This window comes from Octopus sinensis, linkage group LG2 (assembly GCF_006345805.1).
Source record: "Octopus sinensis linkage group LG2, ASM634580v1, whole genome shotgun sequence".
NCBI classification, from domain to species: Eukaryota; Metazoa; Mollusca; class Cephalopoda; order Octopoda; family Octopodidae; genus Octopus; species Octopus sinensis.
This window is the reverse complement of record NC_042998.1, coordinates 45,941,993-45,961,818: the sequence shown is the minus strand read 5'-3', so window position 1 is coordinate 45,961,818 and position 19,826 is coordinate 45,941,993. Positions and strand designations below refer to the sequence as shown.

The following is a 19,826-nucleotide window of genomic DNA, read 5'->3' as shown; positions in this document are numbered from 1 at the left end:
CCTGATCTGTGGAAACCTATGACAATGTGCTCCTTTAACTGAAGGCTAACTCCTCTAACCTTACCTACTATTGTTCTATTGCTCTTACTGCTCTGATATATCTGTTGATAAAGAGTTACATGCATATATGTTAGAGATGTAAATTTATTGGACTGCATATTATTTTAAGTTGGCTCCCCTCTTTTTTTCCAATGAAATCAATGTCAAAACTTATACTAAATAGTTAGCTATGTGGTCATTTTCCTTTGTTGTGACTGGTACAAATCAATAAAAGAATATGCATTTGCTAACATTGTTTGCTCTGCACATTTGCATTATCATGAAAGTAATTGCTTATCAAGCGCTGATGATATACATAATAGATTTTATTATTAACTAAAACTAAGTATATTTATAAAAACTGAAAGCTTTTTATTTATTTTTTTTTGGCAGGGAAAATTCTATTTCCTGAATTTGTATATCCAGTACTGGATAGATTATTTTGAATATAGATGCTTATAATTCATATTTTTTCAAAAAGGGAAATAAATGAGGATTAGTACAGATTATTTTCTGCTTGTTTATTCTCTTAATGTTCTCTTTTTCTCTGTGATGTCATGGTCCAGATTATCATGAGCTTATTTATTATATCTAATTTTGTTTTCTCTGAAGCTTCACTTATTCAACTCTGATTATATTTCATCATTTAAAGTCTCGTTATTTTTATAAAACATAAAATATCAAAATGCTGTAGTTTATAATAAAATTAACAGCTCTGTTTGATGTACTTGATTTTCTTGCATAAAAATTAACAGATTTTGAAAATATTCATTTTACTGCCATGATTTTCATTTTAGAACAGTTTACATGAATTTCAATTTTCATTACATTGAAGTATATATTACGGTTTTCTGCAGAGATGCATATTTGTACTTTATTGTGCATATATACACTTGCATCGGAAATTAATTAGCACTTTTCAAATTTCTACATTTTCTTACATTTTCTTAATTTAATTAACTTATTATCAGAAATGAACTTGTTTTTAATCAAAAATTTATTAAAACATATCCCAGCACACCACATAATTGTTATTAATCGTGAAATTTAGTCAATATCTTGTTGCTCCTCCTTTGGCAGCAATGACAGCTGCTACGCGGGTCGGCATGTTGTCTATGAGTGCCTGCAGGTACTGTGCAGGGATGGCCCCTCATGCAGCAAGAAGTGCCCCAAACAGCTCGTGTCGGTTCCTGTATTGCTGCACATTCAAATCCCTACCCAATCGACTCCAGAAGTTCTCAATAGGGTTCAGGTCAGGTGACTGGCCAGCACGTACTCCTCGCCACCAAAGAGGTATCCCGTACTATCTCAACGTACTTTGCTGCGTTGATGTTGCCTTCGACGGCATAGAGCCGCCCAACACCACTGTAGCTGAACGCCCCTCACACCATCAGACCACCCCCACCATGCTTCATGGTGAGCAAATCAAGGGTGCTAATTAATTTCTGACGGTAGTGTATATATATATATATAATATATATATATATATATATATATATATAGTTTTTCATTTTTTTAATAAATTTTGAGTCCAGTCTTGTTTACACTAAGGCTGCTGTGTGCTAAAGCTTTTGTAATCTTTCTGCTCTGGTTTTGCTTTTAAGGGATTTTTTTCTATTTCATTTATCAAAAAAGCGTATTTTTGCACATAAATCTAAAACTATTTTTATGAAGCTTGAGCATTTGACCTAAGATTATATATTTCATTTCTCTTGTCTTCCCTTTATCCACCTCAAATCTTTCTCATACATCTGTTCAAATATTGATAGCAAATACACATAGACAAGAGAGTGTATTGCCTGCATCATCATAATTAATATGTCCATTTTTCCATGCTTGCATGGGTTGGGCAGAATATGTTGAGGCAGATTTTCTTCAGCTAGACTCTCTTCCTGTCACCAACCTTTTCTTGTTTTCAAGTAATATCCGATGGCCAGGCACATTTTTCATGAAAGATTGGAAATAAGGGTCACTGTTTGCATTATAGTAACCGTCATTTACAACCATATGAAATCAAGGCAAGGCGACAGTAACACACACGCTTATATATTGGGCATAAATGGCATCAGATGTGGTTATGTGATGTGGTATGGTCTTGTGATGTGGATGGATGAGGACAGCTGAATACAGTGTCATTCACTAAATGTGGAAGAGGAAGATGTGGGATAAAGTGGTGAAGACTGACCTCAAGATGTTGATCTTCTCAGAAGACTTGATGGTAGCTGAGATGCATGGTGATATGCTGTGCTTGAGATGACTCATCCATCTCAGCAGAATTGAAATTCTGTCAAGCCTTCCCTCAACTCATCTTCTAACATTCATTCATGTTACCCTATTTCCATCACTCCCTCCTCTGTTGAACTGATATCTTCTGTGTTCAACTCATTTCCTATCTCTAATCATCTGTCACATTATTTTTACTTAGTGCACTTACCTACATATCCATCTTTTCTGTTCTTTTATCCTGTTCTGTTTCATATTCACCTTGTACCTGGACCACACATATCTCTCTCTCTCATATGCAAGCCATGTATTCACCTCTTCAGCAAGATACCTGTGCTTTGACCTTGTATCACAGTTTCTTATCCCTACATTCTATATCCCACTCAGTTGAGGGTCTTATCGTGTGAGTATTTGGCGACCTCACCAGTGCTGAAAAGCACCCAGTACACTCTTAAGTGGTTGGCATTAGGAAGAACATCCAGCTGTTGAAACCACATAGAATCTTGTGGATTCATAGAATTTTGTGGAGTCTTCTAGACCAGCCAACCCATACCAGCATGGAAAAAGAGCTGTTAAATGACAATGACGACATATATATCATCATCACCATCTTCATTTAACATCTGTTGTCCATGCTGGACTGGCATGCTGGAAGGCTGCACCAGACACCAATACACACACACAATGGGCTTCTTTCAGTGTCTATGTACCAAATCCACTCACAAGACTTTGGTCAGCCTAGGGCTAGGCCTGAAATTATGTAGTTAGGAAGCAGACTTCTGTGTCTGTATATATGTATTTTCATCATGGTAGCCCTCAACTTTTTTTGTTTATGTGGTTTTTAACCCAATATTCTACACACTATCATCTATAGCTTTATCTGCTTTGATTTCCACCATGAATGAGGTCCTTATATCATTGAGAATTTGTTCTCCATGACAAACTGCAGGGAAAAGGCCTTTGTTCAAATATGTCCCCAATGTTTCTGAGCTCATCTAAAATTTGTTTATTTTCCATTACTGCTTTGTGCAACAATTTATATAAAAGTATCATTTTTATTTTACATGTACCTTGTATATTCAATGTTTTTATAATGTGTAAGCCACAATGTATTTTATGGCCTTTATTATTAGTATCTCTGGAAACATGGAAATACATTCTTTATGTTTTTTCTTAGCAAGAATGCTAAATTGAAAATTATTCTTTCAAAAATTGAACATGAGAAGGGGCAGTTTATTTTCACTAGTATACAATAATAAACCTATGTAAAGTAACTTGAATCATAAAGCTTTTGTAAATCATATATTTTTTAAAGGCTTAGAGACTTGATAAATATTTCATAATATTCCTTTACTTTTATACAGTTTACATATTGTTTAGCATAGAGTCATACTTTTTCCATTTAACATTTTGAATTCTGATGCATTGCTAAAATTCAATATTAGATGGCAAATTAATTATCAGATACTTATTTTGTTAAATATGTATATTTATATGGCCTGGACCCATCTTGTTTTGCATGTCATCCATTTGTACATAAAATGTTTCTTTAATATCATTTTGGAATTAAGTTAACATCATGGATTTTATACCACACCTAAATTGTTGAACATATACAAGTCTTTCAAAAGTTTCTGCAAATAATTAACAGTTGCAATTTTCTCAGTTCACAAGTGACCATTTCACTCACATATTGCATGTTAATTGTATATTAGCCTCTCAATCAGTAAATGCTCCACTCCTCTTCACTCAAACTAATTTTTGTTGTTCTCTAAGAAATTGTTCTCAACTGCTTGGCTTCTAAAGATAAAGAAGCATTAACCATTCACCAGTCAGATACACTTCTATAGTAGACATTTAGGCACCATCACACAATGTCAAGTGCTTTTTCTTATAGTTTTTTTTTTTTTTCTAAGATTTAGAAATAAAATTTCCTTTTATGATTTATCATCAAAAATTGTCTAACCAAATAATTAACTTACATAGACAAAATTCCAAAATCAAATACATTAATTCACTGTGCCAAAGTCATTATTTCAAGCCTTGATTTGTATAGACCTACAATTAATCTTATTACTTTGGGATTGAAAGGTGCTTACATTTAATTTAGGAAAATTGGTTTGGCTACTGTTATTAGATATGCATTTTTATTATTTTAGATGCTGTTTATTTGAATGTTATTCTTGCCACACCACCTCTGAAAATTCCCTTTGATGCTTGTTTGAGTATTATTTGCTGTTTGCGATTTCACTGGCTATATTTACAGAATTGTAGGCTAGGGTTAGAAGGTATCTCATGTAGTAAAAAAAAAACAAAAAAAACCCTTTCTTTCTCTTTACACATCAATTGTTTACATACTTTTATTTTCCAGGACTCTGGTAGTGATGGTGAGAAAGCTGATAGTTCTGACAAAAAGTCTCAGTATTTCTGTCATGCCTGCATTGTGGAATGTTATAACAACAAGGTAGCTAATATTATTCATTACTACCATTGGTTAGAAATGCACACACGGAAAAAAAAAAGCCCCTACTTTCTCATCCATTTTATGACTGGGAATTTTTCACCACTCACGACATAGTTTATTGAAATTTGTTTCAAATTAAGTAAACTACTTCCTCTACTTCTCCAAGTTATCTCTGTTTCTGCATATATTATACTTAGGTGTACTTAATTATAAATATTTCCTTTTGCATTTTGAATTTATTCCTTGTTCTTTTAGGTTTGGCTATGCTCCGTTTTGTTTTTGTTGTTGTGTAACCCTTGGTCAACCCTGATTGAGCAGACCTATGATCAAAGGCATTCCAGCCCTGACCATCTCATCTTTTTCCTATGTGCAGGGAACCTAGAACTACATTATCCAACGTATCTCTTTTTAAGATGGCAGGGCGTGATTTGAAGGAGGTTTGGCTGCTGTTTCTAGCAGGTCAAACAACCACATTGAGGTTCCCCTGTTGGCTTATGCTCTATTTTGTGAATTCTTTGGTACATTAACTGTTTTAGTAAAATCCACTATCCATTCTTTCCTTCATTTATAAAAACATTTTACTTCAATTTCTTTAAACATGGATATTTTTACATGCATGCTTTTATCATTTTAATATCCTTTCAATGTCTCTCTGTTTAATTCTTTCTTACAATATCTGTTTTCTTGTATTATACTTTTCTCTCAAAGCTTTTGAACTGCAGATATGATGGTTATCAATGTTCTAATACTCGCTCTTATAACAAATTTACTCACAAGAAAGAATTTTTCTGCCTAACTTGTATAGTGAAAAAAAATTAGAACCCTTCTAAAACTATCATTTATGTCTGCCACATGTGTTGAAAAGGAAAGAAAAATGTTTTATTGATTTTCTTTTCTTTATCTTTGAGGCTGCTTGACTGCAATTTTCTTCAGTTGTATATATTTTCAGTAAAATAAGGCTTTTATTACATAACTAATCTAGTTTTGTTACTGACAGCCTGCTTCACACATTTTTAATTCTCTGCATTTATCAGACAGTAATCCTTTGGCTGTAAAGAATTGAATTTTTGCAACATATTTCTTTTGTTTAGCCAGACATAATTTCACCTTCAAGTTCTATACCATTTAGAAGACATTATTATGCATATATCTACTGCACACAGACATATTTGTTTTTGGTGTGTATATTTTATACACAAAATAAATATTTATTTTTTGTGTATATAATGTCTGTGTTTATGTGTGCTAGGTATATTATCTCATGTAAATAATATAGTCTTGTACATGTGTGTAGTGCATATTGCAGATGTGTGTGTAAGCATATATTACTTGTATGCGTGTGCATGTGTAATGTGTATTATATGTACATATTAATCTATTTGTGCAGTGTGCATTTCTCTTTTGTATATATTCTTTGTAATTTATATTGTTTTTATATACATATGTGTATGCATGTAGTGTATGTTGCCTGCAAGTGCTTCTGTTTTCAAACAGTATGTGAATAGTTTGTGTGGGTGTGTGTTTTACAAATATTGCCTGTACATACATGTGTACATGTGTAGTATCTACATTGCCATCTGTACCTAAGTGGAAGTGTGTGATGTATATTTTATGTAAATATTTGTGTTTGTGATGTATATTGTTTATATAATTTAATTGAAATATAAGTCATGTATACCTTTTACTATATGCACATTCGTGTATACTTTTATTAACTGTGTATTCATGTGCTGTATATAGATTGTATGCATGTGTGTGTTTGGGCATTGTATATTGTTTATACTTGTGTGTATGTGATGTATTTCAGTAATATGAAATGATGTGTATTTGTGTTTAGGCCTAATCAATTTTCCAGTATTTCCAATTGTTTTGTTATATACTTTAAAAGTATATTGCAAAACAATTAAAAGTAAGTATTGGTGAAGACACAGTTATAACATCATTAAGAAGGTATCATAATAATGCTTATAATGCTTTGAGAGTTCTCAAAAAAAGTATAGTTTTAAAAGACTATTTTTCATGAGAAAAGGTCTTCTTTATTTTCAAAAGCTTAGGCATTATAATGTTTCTTTTACAAAGGAAATGTGTCCTATGAAGATTCTTGGTCAGTGACTCTTGAAAATTTATTTCTCAAATTCAGTTTCTCTCTTTCTATGATCCATTGACATTTGCAACAACAGAAATATCTGAGATAGACTATTTGGATAATCTTAGAATGTCAGTTGATCTGAAAATGTATAACATTTCTTTGGTTTTCCTTCAATCCTCTCTCCTTGTACAGTTTATGATTGCTATTGAAAAGTGGTTTCTCTTACAAAGTGGTGACAGTGAGTTTATACAAAGAAGTTTTTACTTAACGGATATAAATACATCTTTGCTTTATGGTTTGTATTGTGTTTGTTGTTAAAGTATTTATGGTTTGTATTAAACTACTAATATGCTCTGCATTCCCCATATAGATTATTTTCATCATCACCTTCATTTAGCCTCTGCATTTTCAATCTTGCATGGGTCAGATAGAATTTATTGAGGTACATTTTTCTATGTCCAAATGCCCTTCCTGTCACCACTTCTCACCTGTAATCAACCAAGATCATGTTTCCCCATGGCCAAACCTGTTTTTCACAGAAGACGGGAAATGAACAACGCCACTTGTAGGATGGTGATGCTCATTTACAACCATGGTGTCAAGACAAATATACACACAAGCATATTCATTTATCGATATTGTATTAATAGTCAGAGGAAGGGAGGCAGCATTCATGACCATGGGAGGTTCTACTAGACTGATGAGATATAATTAATAAATATTCAGTTTAAAATTTCTAATTGTTACAAAGCTTGTTTGTCTAAGCTTTCTTGATTGACAACAGGTTTTGTTAATACTCTCTGCTACAGAAAGAGCAACACTTCATTCAGTGTAGCACGGAGGAACAAATGAGAAAGAAAACAACAGATATACTTAACAAATTACTGTCCAATCATATGATCTCTGGGGGTCTTTGTTCTACTTGGATTGCTTTTGCAAAGATTTGAGGAAGTCTTGCATTCTTTATACTGTTATAATTTTGCCGGGTATTTGGTTTTACTTGTGTCACACTATTAGCAGTATCTATGCTTTTTTATCTTCAAAAAATATGAAGACCTCACAAAAGTTTGGCAGAAAAGTAACTCTTTTTGAATGCATTTGATCTTTACACCCTTTTTGACATCCCATGAAAGTTTTGTAGCTTTGGAAGAAAGTTACCACCATATTTTACCTTCTGACTCAAGGTTGTTTGTATATACATCATCATCTAGTCTGCATTTTTTAAATAGTCAAGATAAGGTACTTGTTGGGTGTTTGTACCCAACAATTGTTCTATCTATTAGTTTATTTTGCTTTTCTGTTTGTAGAAGTGCATTGCTTTATGATATGTTTCCTGATAATTTCAGACAGTTTTGCTACTTTCTATCTTGTAGTTGGAGATAAGCTTAGAAAGTAATTTCTTAGAGATCTCTCTTAGTGATATCTTTTTCTCTTATCCAATCTGCTAAAGCTAACTACTTAAAAATGGGTATTAAAAAAATTAGAAACTATTTGAAGCTAAGTGAAGTAAAATGTTACAAAGAATTCAGCTATTAAAATTTGTTTTATTTAACCCTTTCGTTACCAAGCTGGCTGAAATCAGCTCTGGCTCTGAGTACAAATGTCTTGTTTTCATAAGTTTTGAATTAAAATCTTCAACCAAACTTTAATCACAGTTTATGTTCCCAACACTAGCTGAATAATAACTGAGTTATTTTACTAAATTCTTTGTTATATTTAACGTAATTGAAAGAAACGCAGAGCATCCCAAAATATATACAGTAACGAAAGGGTTAAAGATGATTAAAAGATAATATACATTTGTTGGATAAAAATTAATTTGTTTGTAAATTTCTTGTGTATCATAAGAATTCAAGAACGGCTTCAAACATCAATTTTAGTACTTAAAATATTTCATTTTGTAACTGAAGCTTCTTGCCACTGGAAATTTGGAAAGTACAAAAATACAAGTTTTGTTTACAACTCTTGAAATTTTACTTCTGCCCTGCCATGTAGTTTACATGTGTGCAGAGTAAGTTATCTTAACCCTTTCAATACCAGTCAGCCAGAAATCACTTGTGCTTCTGTAATATAAACTCATTCATTTTAAAGTGATCATATTTAAATGTCTACAACTCTTTCCTGCAATCAGACCTAGACACAATGCAGCAATGGATCACAGACTGGCAACTGAAACTGGCTGTGGACAAGTGTACCACCATGCATTTTGGGAGAAAAAACCCTGCGTCCACATACTCCCTCCACAACACTGATATCAAGAAATCCTCTTGCGAGCGTGACCTAGGCATCACTGTCAGCAGTGATTTGCGTTGGACAAAGCATATCTCTAAAATTGTCAAGAAGGCCGAGGGTGTCTTGGCATCACTCAGCAAGACTTTTGTTAGCCGCTCTCCAGCCATCTATTTAAAACTGTATACAGCTATGGTACGACCACACTTGGAATTCGCATCATCAGTTTGGAATCCCTATCTTGCTCAGAACATTGACCTCCTGGAATCTGTCCAGAGATGTGCAACCAAATGCATACCCTCCATCAGACACCTACCATATTCTGAGCGCCTTGTTTCCCTGGGCATGGATTCACTGAAGCTCCGGCGTCTAGCGACGGACTTGGTAAACACCCACAAGGTTATCAACCACCTCACCAACAACAACACTGAACACCTTTTTGATCTCCATGTGTCTAACACACGTGGACATGCCTACAAAGTCAGAAAACAGCACAGCTCCCATGACTTTCGGAAACATTTTTTCACGCTCAGGGTTGTTGAAGCGTGGAATAAACTGCCTGCATCAGTTGTTGACTGCCATGACACTGCATCCTTTAAGGCCCTCATGCTTCCCGAAATCCGTCGAAACTACACCTGATTATATATACACTTTAGATGAGTTGTAGTGCACCTGAGCACTGTACACAATTATTATTATTACTATTATTATTAAATAAAAACTTTCCATGATAATTATATGTAAGAACCTTTAGTTACTTGAAACATCATCATAATTTTCAAGTTCGTTTATCCATGCTGTCATGAGCTGGAGTGAACTTTTTGCGAGTGATTTATGACTGGATGTCCCTCTTAATGTTAATTGCTTTTTAACCTTTAGCATTTAAACTGGTCATATCTTGCTCAAATATTCTACCTGTTTTATGTTCAAACTGGCCAGATCCTACCTCTCTCACCTACCCTACAATGTCATTCTAAAAATAAATATTTGCATCATCAAAATTTTGAAGCTATGAAATAATGCATGATTAAGTCAAAACAATCTGAATAAATGGGTCTTACATTTGACAGTAATCTGAATGCTAAAGGGTTGAGTCACCTCTTGTTACATGCAGGAATACACAGTCCCTATTCCAAAAACCGGGATGCTCATGTTTAAAACATCCGCTTAATAATGAGAAAGTTATTTTACTCACTCATTGCATATATTTGATTATTTTCAATCTAAATTATAAACAAGTAGGCTTTCATTTCATTAGTAGTATACTCACAAAAAGGGTTATTGTGCTTCAAAAAAATTATTTTTATGGTGCATTCTGTAAAAGAAAGTGAATTTCTTCAATTTTACTAATCAGTATGGCTTAAGTTTTCTTGTGATTCTTTATAGTGCAACAAAATAGTATGCAAAGTAGGAGCTTGTCAAGTCTGTAAAAATACAAGATAAAGACATTATATTAGTGGTTGTTGGTACTTTATTGTTGACTGAAAAATGATTTGTTGTTTATGATTTTAAAACTTTTAATTGATTCAATGTCACCTATTCAAACTCATTCATCATTATGACTTATCAGTTAGATTGAGTATGGAAGTGTAAATTACTTCAATTATATTATGGACTCAGTCACTGACTGTTACTCATGTTTAGAGGGAGAGTGTAAATGGCAGATTGCCTTAGAAATCTTCTATATTCACATTTTAAAACTGCATCAGATCAATTTTGATGCAATTAATATTGATATGTGAAAAAGTTGGGTGCAGGAACGACTGTATTAAGTTATAGCTTCAAAGCTATAACATTCCACATTCTGTCACTGGTTTTACTCTCAAAATGGTTCTGTCCACCTAAACTGTAAATTAGTACTGAGTTCTTGTATTCCTGTAGGAGAAACCTGAACTTCAGAGAGTGGCAATGGCAAACCAACTTTGTGATGTACTAGGAGAGTTTTGTGGGTATGGTTCCAATGGGCCACCAGAAATTAAAATGTTTTGCAGTTGTAAACTTAAATGACTAATTCCATAAAAATCTCACCTCATCTTTGTGATGTGCATCATCAATATATTTCCATTCTGTACTTATTTTGAATCTTTATTTCTTCCATTTTTAGATGAAATAGGTATATTTAAAAATATGAAATGTTTCTTTCAATTTGATTTATACATTTTGAATACTGAAAACAAGAAATTTAAAGAACTAATTTCAGGTTACAAAGAGAGGATATTATTACATCTTGGTAGAAATATTTAAAATATATACTTAAACATAAGCATAAAAAGCAGTGCGAAGTGACCAATACACTGCTTTTTTTCATACAACATGATTGCCTAGATTGTGAGCAGACTTGATCCTACATTGGCATACATAGTCAAATGTGAATCCCCAAGTTTTAAATTTAGTGAACAATCATCCTCGTCTTTAGTGGTCGATTTATATGCAATTGACTAAACCTTTGAAAGTAATACCCTGACATAACTATAGTAAAAGAACTAAAACAATATTTGTTCTATAATATGAAGCTATATATTGTCTTAATAATACCATATGTATGAAGAATAAAGTAATCCATGTAGTAGCATGTTTGAAGTTATCAAAATGGCTCCAAAGTATACGATCTCAACTGAAATCCCTTCCTTGACAGTTTTCAAGTGATTGTATTCTGTAACATTCTTCTTGTTTTTATAGTGAAAATGTAGCTATTTTACTCTGAGTAAACTCATTTTCTGCTGACTATCCTATACATATTAATGTCGCATACATTGTTGGACATTTCTAATTTCTTATATTAAATACATGTAATGTGGAATTAAGGTTTTTCATTAAAAACTTCTGTTCTTAATACATAGAATTTACATATTTCTTATAAAAAGAAACCAGATTTTTAATTATTATTTAGCTAGTACCAATAAACAAATTAGCTTTTCCACTTATAAGCGGAATAACTTGTATTGGGTTTCAGGTTTTATTTTTTGGTAGAGTGGCAGAATGATTGTGAAAATAGTCTTTCATTTACATGTACTGTTTTGCTGAGAATTTAGGTTATGAGATTCATTCCACCACAGAACCCTATGTTTTAAATTGATAAATATACTTATATTGAATTTTCGGTTTCTATGCTGTGTTTGAATTTGAGATAATTGTTATCTTCCTATGTAATGATATAGAATATCAAGGACATTTGATATTGGATAGTTCTGAATATTCTGATATTCTAGTCTTTTTAAAAATTTTTTTTTTTTTTATGGTTTCTAAACACCTGCTGCTCAAGTTTGAAGATGGAAGTGGTACCCATTCTTTAGTAAAGCAATAATGTTCTTTGCTCAGTAAAAGCTTAGGATTTTTTATTGCAACCACCTAGCTAAGCCAGTCACTGTGTATAGTCATTGCTAAATTATTTAAAAAATAGCTCTTTGCATAAGTTTTTTGATCTTAGTTTGGAGTATATTTTTGTTTGGTTTTGAGATCTACTACCTAAACATTATAATTAGTAACTAATTATTTTGTTTAATATAGTATCTTGACTAAAGGTATAATATTAGCCAAGTGAAGTCATTGCTTTTATGTAAAACTTAGAACAATGGTTTCTGTCATTCTGCTTGTTTCTTGATTTCTCTTTATCTACTTTGTTTATTAGTTCCACAGTGAAAGGGTTTAAAGAAATTTCTTAAAAATGGTTTATTTTAATACTCTTTTTCCTTGTCTGAGTGTATCTGAAATATGTATACTTGTTGTGTTAGTTTATTTGTGAAGTGTGATGCATAATTTTTTTGCTATGAATATAATGTTGAATGATAATCATTGATATTTTATAGGAAATATTTTTTAATGTATTGATAGTTTGTTTCTTCTCTCTTATATGTGTTGTTTGTATTTTTATTGTGGTGATATAGATTTAGAAATATAATTGCCTGGGAAGTTGTTTAGCCCAGGTCAGCTCAAGCAATACGAACCTATGGTCAAAGTTGTTTGAGCTGTAACCAGCTACCCTTTTTGTCAATCCAGTTTGTCCTTTCATTTTTAAGACAGGTTGTGATCAAGTCCTTATGAAAATTCCTTAACCAACATATAACACTTGAAGAAGTCACTGGGTGTCTATGTAAGGAAAGAAGGGTGTGATTTGAAAGAGATTTGGCCGCAATTTCTAACATGTCTGAGAGAAGCTTGTTGTCAGCTTGTTTTGCACAAGTTCTTTTGAGGTGGAAAGAATATGGAAGCTGTAAATTCATTCACCAAGGGTCATGTTGGTTGGGAGATGGCCTAGAGGTCACAGTCACATCTAATGTCTTGTGATTAAGAAAATGTAATATATCGGACTAGTGTTGCTATAATACTATGTAGGTTATGAAGTTGCAATATATTTTGGATGTATAAATGTGTGTGTATGTATATGATTTATACTTTTCTTATCAATTTATTGCTTGAGACACTAAATTGGAAATAATACTTGATAACTTTGCTTTTATTTGTAGAACTTTAAAAATCACATGCGTGGTACCAAACATCGTTCTCGTATGGATGATCTTGCTAATTTACATCAACAAAAGTCTTCACAGTTGTTTGTCCGGTTGAAAGCAGAAGAACATTTGCGAAATATTGAAAAAAGAGGTGGTGATCTGTATGTATATTTTCATTTATATGATATTTTTTTTAATGATTGTCCTTTAAATATGTTTATTGATTTTATATTCAGTAGGGTTCCAATAAATAATTTAAAAAAAAAAATAGCATCTGCTTTAAATGATCTCTTTGCTTCAATATCATAATATTGAAGTTTAATGATAAGTTTAATACCAGATATTAATAAGTTTGAACAAGTTCAATTCTATTAGACCATCTGCTACTCTTCTGTTAAGAGAATGTGTTTCTTGAACAATAGATATTGATTTCTTGTCACATAAACATCTAAGTTGGATTAAATTATTTGACTATTCCTAAATCTAAGATTAGGTTGAAATAATTTATAGTTCAGTAATATCATGATTTTTATATTAACTAATTTTCCTTCATTCTGTAGATATTTATAGTAAAATGTATTTCATTATTGCTAATGCATTTGTGAGTTCATTTTGTTTGCCTGTTTATTAAACAAGAGAAGACTGCATATGTAAATAATTTAATATTCTTTCTTCAACTTAATTGTCTCAAGTTGGTTGACTGTGTTTATTTATAAGGTGATATTTATTAGTGTTCATATATTTTTTCTGTTTCAGTTTAAAGAAACATTATTGCAGTGTTTGTGAACTCAATCTCAGTATTCCTTACAATAAACACAGACAGACTAAAGAACATCAGGTATTTTTTATTTTTTTATTTTTAAAGATTGTAATCAGTTTACTGTATTGGATTTATTAGTAAATAGATACAATGCTTTCTAGCTGATGGAAATTTAACTTTTTGTATGACATCTGAAAGAAAAAATCCAGAGTAAATAATTACATAGCAGAATATACTACCTGCATATTAGAAGGAAAGCAGTAAATTCAGTTTTATATTAGATCATTTTTAGGTCCTTTTTACAAAACATGTTAGTAAAATTAGGAATATTCTCTCTCTTCTCCGTTTCAATGGCACTTTGCTAAAGTTCACATTTAAAATCCAACAAATTGTATCTAATGTACACTGTTGTAGTTTAATGTAGTTGTTTGGTATTACATCTAAATAAAATGTAAAGTACCGCCATATATGCAAAGTTGTACTTTTTGCATGTTGGGAAAAATGCTTGGTACTGATTGAGTTAGTAGTTCTATCAATGATACCAACTCTTGGATTATGAAGCTGGTTATAAATTGTATAGTTCTTCCATTGGAATACGAGTTTGTAAGCTATTCCAATACATCTAAAGTTCTAAAAGTAGAAAATACCATTTTTTAACACACTATATCTACATTAAATTATGACAACTTTTACTTTACTTCTCCAAGACAAGAATTGCACAATCAAAAAAATTAAAATGTTGATATATTATGTAGAGGAAAATGTCATAAATTATAGGGATGCTTTCAATAAGTTGAGCTCAAAATATGATTTTTTTTCCTGGTTGAAATCACTTCAATTCATCATGAAAGGTATACGCTAATTTCTCCTGTAAATGTGAGGCCTTATGTATACACACACACACACACACATATATAAAGCTATCATTTGAACTACTGATGAACTATTATATGTAATAATCTAGTGTTGTAAAACTATTTTGGTGTAAAAAAAATTGCATGTATTTACTCTCTTGTGAGCTCGTCAGTGAATCAAAATTCTAATTAAAAATACAAATTTGTGATTTTTGTTTTATTTTGGAATTTTATGTTTATTTCTTCAGCAACGTGTCCTTGAAGTATATGGCAACAATAAAGTCAGTTCTGGGCTTCAGGTTAGTATAGAATTTCTACCACATCTACATTGCTATAATATAAAAATCCTGAAAAGTTAAGGTAATGAAAACTCATTGATTCTGGAGGATTCTTGTTATTTCCCTAAATCTCATAATTAACATTGGTATGTATTGTAGTGAATTTCTAAATTGTGAAAATTAACTATTATAGGATTAAGTTATTTTGATACTTGTCCTAATTTATAGGATCTTCTCATCGGTAGTTAACCTATCTGGATTTTTTTTTTTTTTTTTTTAAATTTCTATTGTAATTTGAATAGAGAAACAACTGCTAGAACTGGCTAAGATGCATGAAACACAACCAAATGTTTCTAAAATTTATCCACTATCTAAACACTATTGAACACAAACAGATATATTGGCATTGTTGCTGTAACTGACAGATGTAACTTCTTCAGCACTTCATTACTTTTGCAACAATTGAACAGCTGCAATGTCTGAAGCTTGATTTGTTTTTTTAAGACCATCCCACAATATTAATCACATGAAGGAGTTGGGGTGTTGTAATTTGGACTGCATTGGTGTAGAAGAAAATCTTGTGCAAAGAAACAATTCAGAAAAGATTGCTCATTAGTCATTTATAATTTAATCTGCCATTATTTTTTGTTGGTGGTAATGTGAAGACAAATACCTTTTGAAAATGATTTCAAGTTCTTTCTTAAAACTAGAATATAACCAGTATTATAAAGGATTTCTTCACAAATATTCTCTACCTTTTCATCAATTTTGGAATGGGTTTCATGGTTATCCGCTTTTGTTGTTGATTAAAAATTCAAAGAAAGCATAATTCAGTTACATAAGATGTACAGATCATGAACTGGTAGGGATATTCTGGTGGTAAGCTTGATTGGTTTATAGCAATGGTTTAAAGACAGTTTATGAATTAGCTTAAAGGTATTGTTGTTTACATAAACTTCATGATCTTAGACTAACATTAAACATGTTGATGGTATTGAATGTGTCTTATAATTCCTGTTTGTGTTTTACTTTTTTTTTTGTAGAGAAAGGGTCATAAGATGGAAGAATATTCTGAGGTACCAGAATATGAAGAAAACAAAACATATGGTGATTATTCTTTATTGATTTGGTTCTGTTTAATGAAATTTTCCAAGAATGACATTTTAATCAAGTTTTCAAGCATAACATTTTGAGATAATAATATTGTCAGTCCTAGTAAGCATTAACAAACCCAAATTTATACATCCTTAATCCATGCAAACTTATTTTTAAGAAAAGCAATGATTCAATCATCATCATCGTTTAACGTCCGTTCTCCATGCTAGCATGGGTTGGACGGTTCGACCAGGGATCTGGGAAGCCAGAAGGCTGCACCAGGCTCTGGTCTTATCTGGCAATGTTTCTACAGCTGGATGCCCTTCCCAATGCCAACCACTCCGTGAGTGTAGTGGGTGCTTTTTACGTGCCACCTGCACTGGTGCCAGGCGAGGCTGGCATCGGCCACGGTCGGATTGGTGCATTTTACGTGCCACCTGCACGGAAGCCAGTCGAGGCGGCACTGGCTTCGGCCACGATTCGGATGGTGCTTTTTACGTGCCACAAATATAATTGTTGGGAAATTTTTATAATTCAATTGATTAAAAGAAAATGCTATTTTTGGTACAAAGGTAAGGGGGGGAAAATGATCATAATGTTTCAATGTCTGATTTTTTCTTATGACAAGAGTTGCATTGGTTTGCAATCCAGCATATTACCATTCATTTCAGTTTTTTACCATCTCTTCTATAATTATATCTTGATCTGACCCTTGTTTTAGGTACCTTTCATTGAAAGCATTTTTCTATTTAGCATTCATTGTCCAATCACATTGCATGACCATACCAGCAATAAATTTTTCTGCATATTTTAGCACCTCTCTCTCAGCTCTCTTATAATCTTTCATTCAGGTTAACATTACTCCCAACAGGTCGTGTTCATCTCATTTCCTTCCTATCTCCATTTGTTTTCCACATTAATGTCTATGTTTCTCTACTCTGTAGCATCATATTTCTTACATATTTTTCATATAAAGAGAGAAACCTTTTGTTGCTAATAGACTTTCAAACAACTCTTAGCTGCTGCTTCTAACTCTTTCTACTATATCAGATTGAGGTAACAGAGACTATCAACTTCATCTAATGATTGATCATACCAGTTTCCTTGATGACTTTATGGTTTATGTAGTTATAAGAATATATTTGACTGTCCAAATAATTACCCATCTGACTTGACTACATTCATAATAACAATTCTTAAAAACATACAAACTAAAGCACTTTGCTCAGCAGTTATAAGACGGAGTCATGTGCTGCATTTCATACATTTAATTTCATAATGTTTTTTTTTCCTCCTTTATAGGTCAGAATTATATTATTGCTGTATCTGGTTATTTTTGCAAGTTATGTCATAAATTCTATAATAATGAGAATGCTGCGAAAAACACCCATTGCCAATCAAAGAGTCACTTCGAAAAATTTGAGGTAAAGCAAAAAATATTTTCTGATGTCATTTGATTTATTCTCTCTTTTATAAACAGTGAAGATGTCCACATGAAGTAAAAATGAATTTTCAGAGAACTGAATTTATACAGTTCTTGCTGCTATTTTCTTTTTTTAACCATGCATGTTTTTTATGACTAAATCTCTTTCCCATTCTGAGTAGACTGTGGAATCTAAAGATAGGTTTATGTGTTTTCAGTTAAAGCACTGTATAAAAGTTTGTTTAAATAGTTATTGTGAAAGTGAATTATTTCTCTCTCTACAGGAAGAAGGGAATCTTTAGTCCTACTGAGGAAATGGTAACCTCTATTGTGTTGGTACCATGATAAATATGCATTCAGAATATTCTGTAAAGGGAGTGACAATAGGAAATGCATTCAGCCATAGAAACTGTCAGAAATGTCATATATGGATGTGTCGATCCTTGATGCACCTAACAGAGTGGGTGGTAACCTCAAATGAAATCTGACTTGTGCTGTAACCATCAGTTCAAGCCCTGTTAGTGTATAAAAATGCAGACACAAAGATGCATTCATTTTTACCAGTATTTGTTGTTCGATATATAGCGAAATATATTAAATTTTAACTTTGCAAATGATCATAAAAGCAGAAGCCACATAATTTGTTTGGTAATTTTGAATCTGCATAATTTATTATAATTACAGCATGTCATCAACAGCTTTTGTCCATTTTCCCTAGTTGAACGAGTCATCACTCATTACAGTCTGTACCTTCTTGTACACATAGCAACAGAGAAAACTGTCCAATTTCATTGCTTGGGCTATCTTTTATTGAGAGCTGGCTGGATTTTATCTTTATTGTGATACTGGCTATGAAAAGGCTGTTTCCAGTAGGACTACTGCTGTGTCCCCTCTACCCTGTTTCAGTTCTTATTCAGAGCTGCTGACCTCTTAGACCTGCAGCCTGCAATGCATCTTGTAGACTTCATATCTCATTTTTATGTTCCATTTATATGCATGTCAGTGTCTGTGTGTGTATCTGATTATGACATTAAACTGCATCCAGTGGTTAGGCTCCAATTTTAGAGTTGTGGTAAGTGTGGTACCATCACTCCCAAGTCTGTTCTGACTTGTCCAGGTCCCATCTACAGGTTAAATAAATTTCTCAGGAGTAGAGGAGGATTCCATTATTTTTGACAAAGCCATGGAGGAAGGTATCAGAGAAAGATACTTTTACATAAAATTTGCAGTGAAAATAGTACCGGTCATCTTGCAATGCTTGTTGCTGGAACCTACCATGGAAACTGAGGGAGCAGCAGAAGTGTTGTACCATCTTTTGTCACTTAAATCTAATGATGTACAGATGTCTCACTATTCATTAATGAAAGTAAATCAAGACAATCAGGCTGAATGTAAGACAGCAATCATATGACAAGATGAAGTAATATATATATATATATATATATATATATATATAAATGGTTGTGTTGTTAAGAAGTTTGTTGCCCAGCCATGTGCTTTTTGGGTTTGGTTTTACTATGTGGCCCCTTGAGCAGTTGTCTTCTTGGGTTAACCAAAGGTCTTTGTGAGTGAATTTGGTTGATGGAAATTTGTATGTCTCTTTGCATGTATGTGTCTATTTGTTTAAATTTGCACTCTATAAAAATTGTTTGCTACAAGCAGTGTCATTGTTACCACTTCTGCTGTCAGCAAATCATCTGCATATTTCATGCCTTTGAAATCATGAGAAATAAGAGATCCTTTACTTGAAAAACAAGTGAATGTTAGCAACAGGAAGGGCACCGACTATAAAACCTAATATATATGTCTAACCTGTGTTAGCCTGGGAAAACAGACATAAAAATGAATAATGGGTATATATTAGTCATTATCACATGACTGATCTACAGCAGGATGCTTTTCCTGTTGCCAACCCTCACCTATT

General features: G+C 32.5%; 1 protein-coding gene across 3 annotated transcripts in view; it reads left to right on the top strand.

Moving 5' to 3' along the window:
* LOC115224574 (glutamic acid-rich protein) overlaps positions 1-19,826 on the top strand; it is a 33,086-nt gene that overhangs the window by 11,786 nt on the left and 1,474 nt on the right. For 2 of the 3 annotated variants that reach the window (XM_029795503.2, XM_036512970.1), the window contains 6 exons: positions 4,634-4,726; positions 13,508-13,653; positions 14,249-14,330; positions 15,355-15,405; positions 16,428-16,491; positions 17,782-17,903. In XM_029795503.2, coding sequence (XP_029651363.2) covers positions 4,634-4,726; positions 13,508-13,653; positions 14,249-14,330; positions 15,355-15,405; positions 16,428-16,491; positions 17,782-17,903 — 558 coding nt within the window. The remainder of the gene's footprint in view (positions 1-4,633; positions 4,727-13,507; positions 13,654-14,248; positions 14,331-15,354; positions 15,406-16,427; positions 16,492-17,781; positions 17,904-19,826) is intronic. The other variant, XM_036512959.1, reaches the window with a different exon arrangement.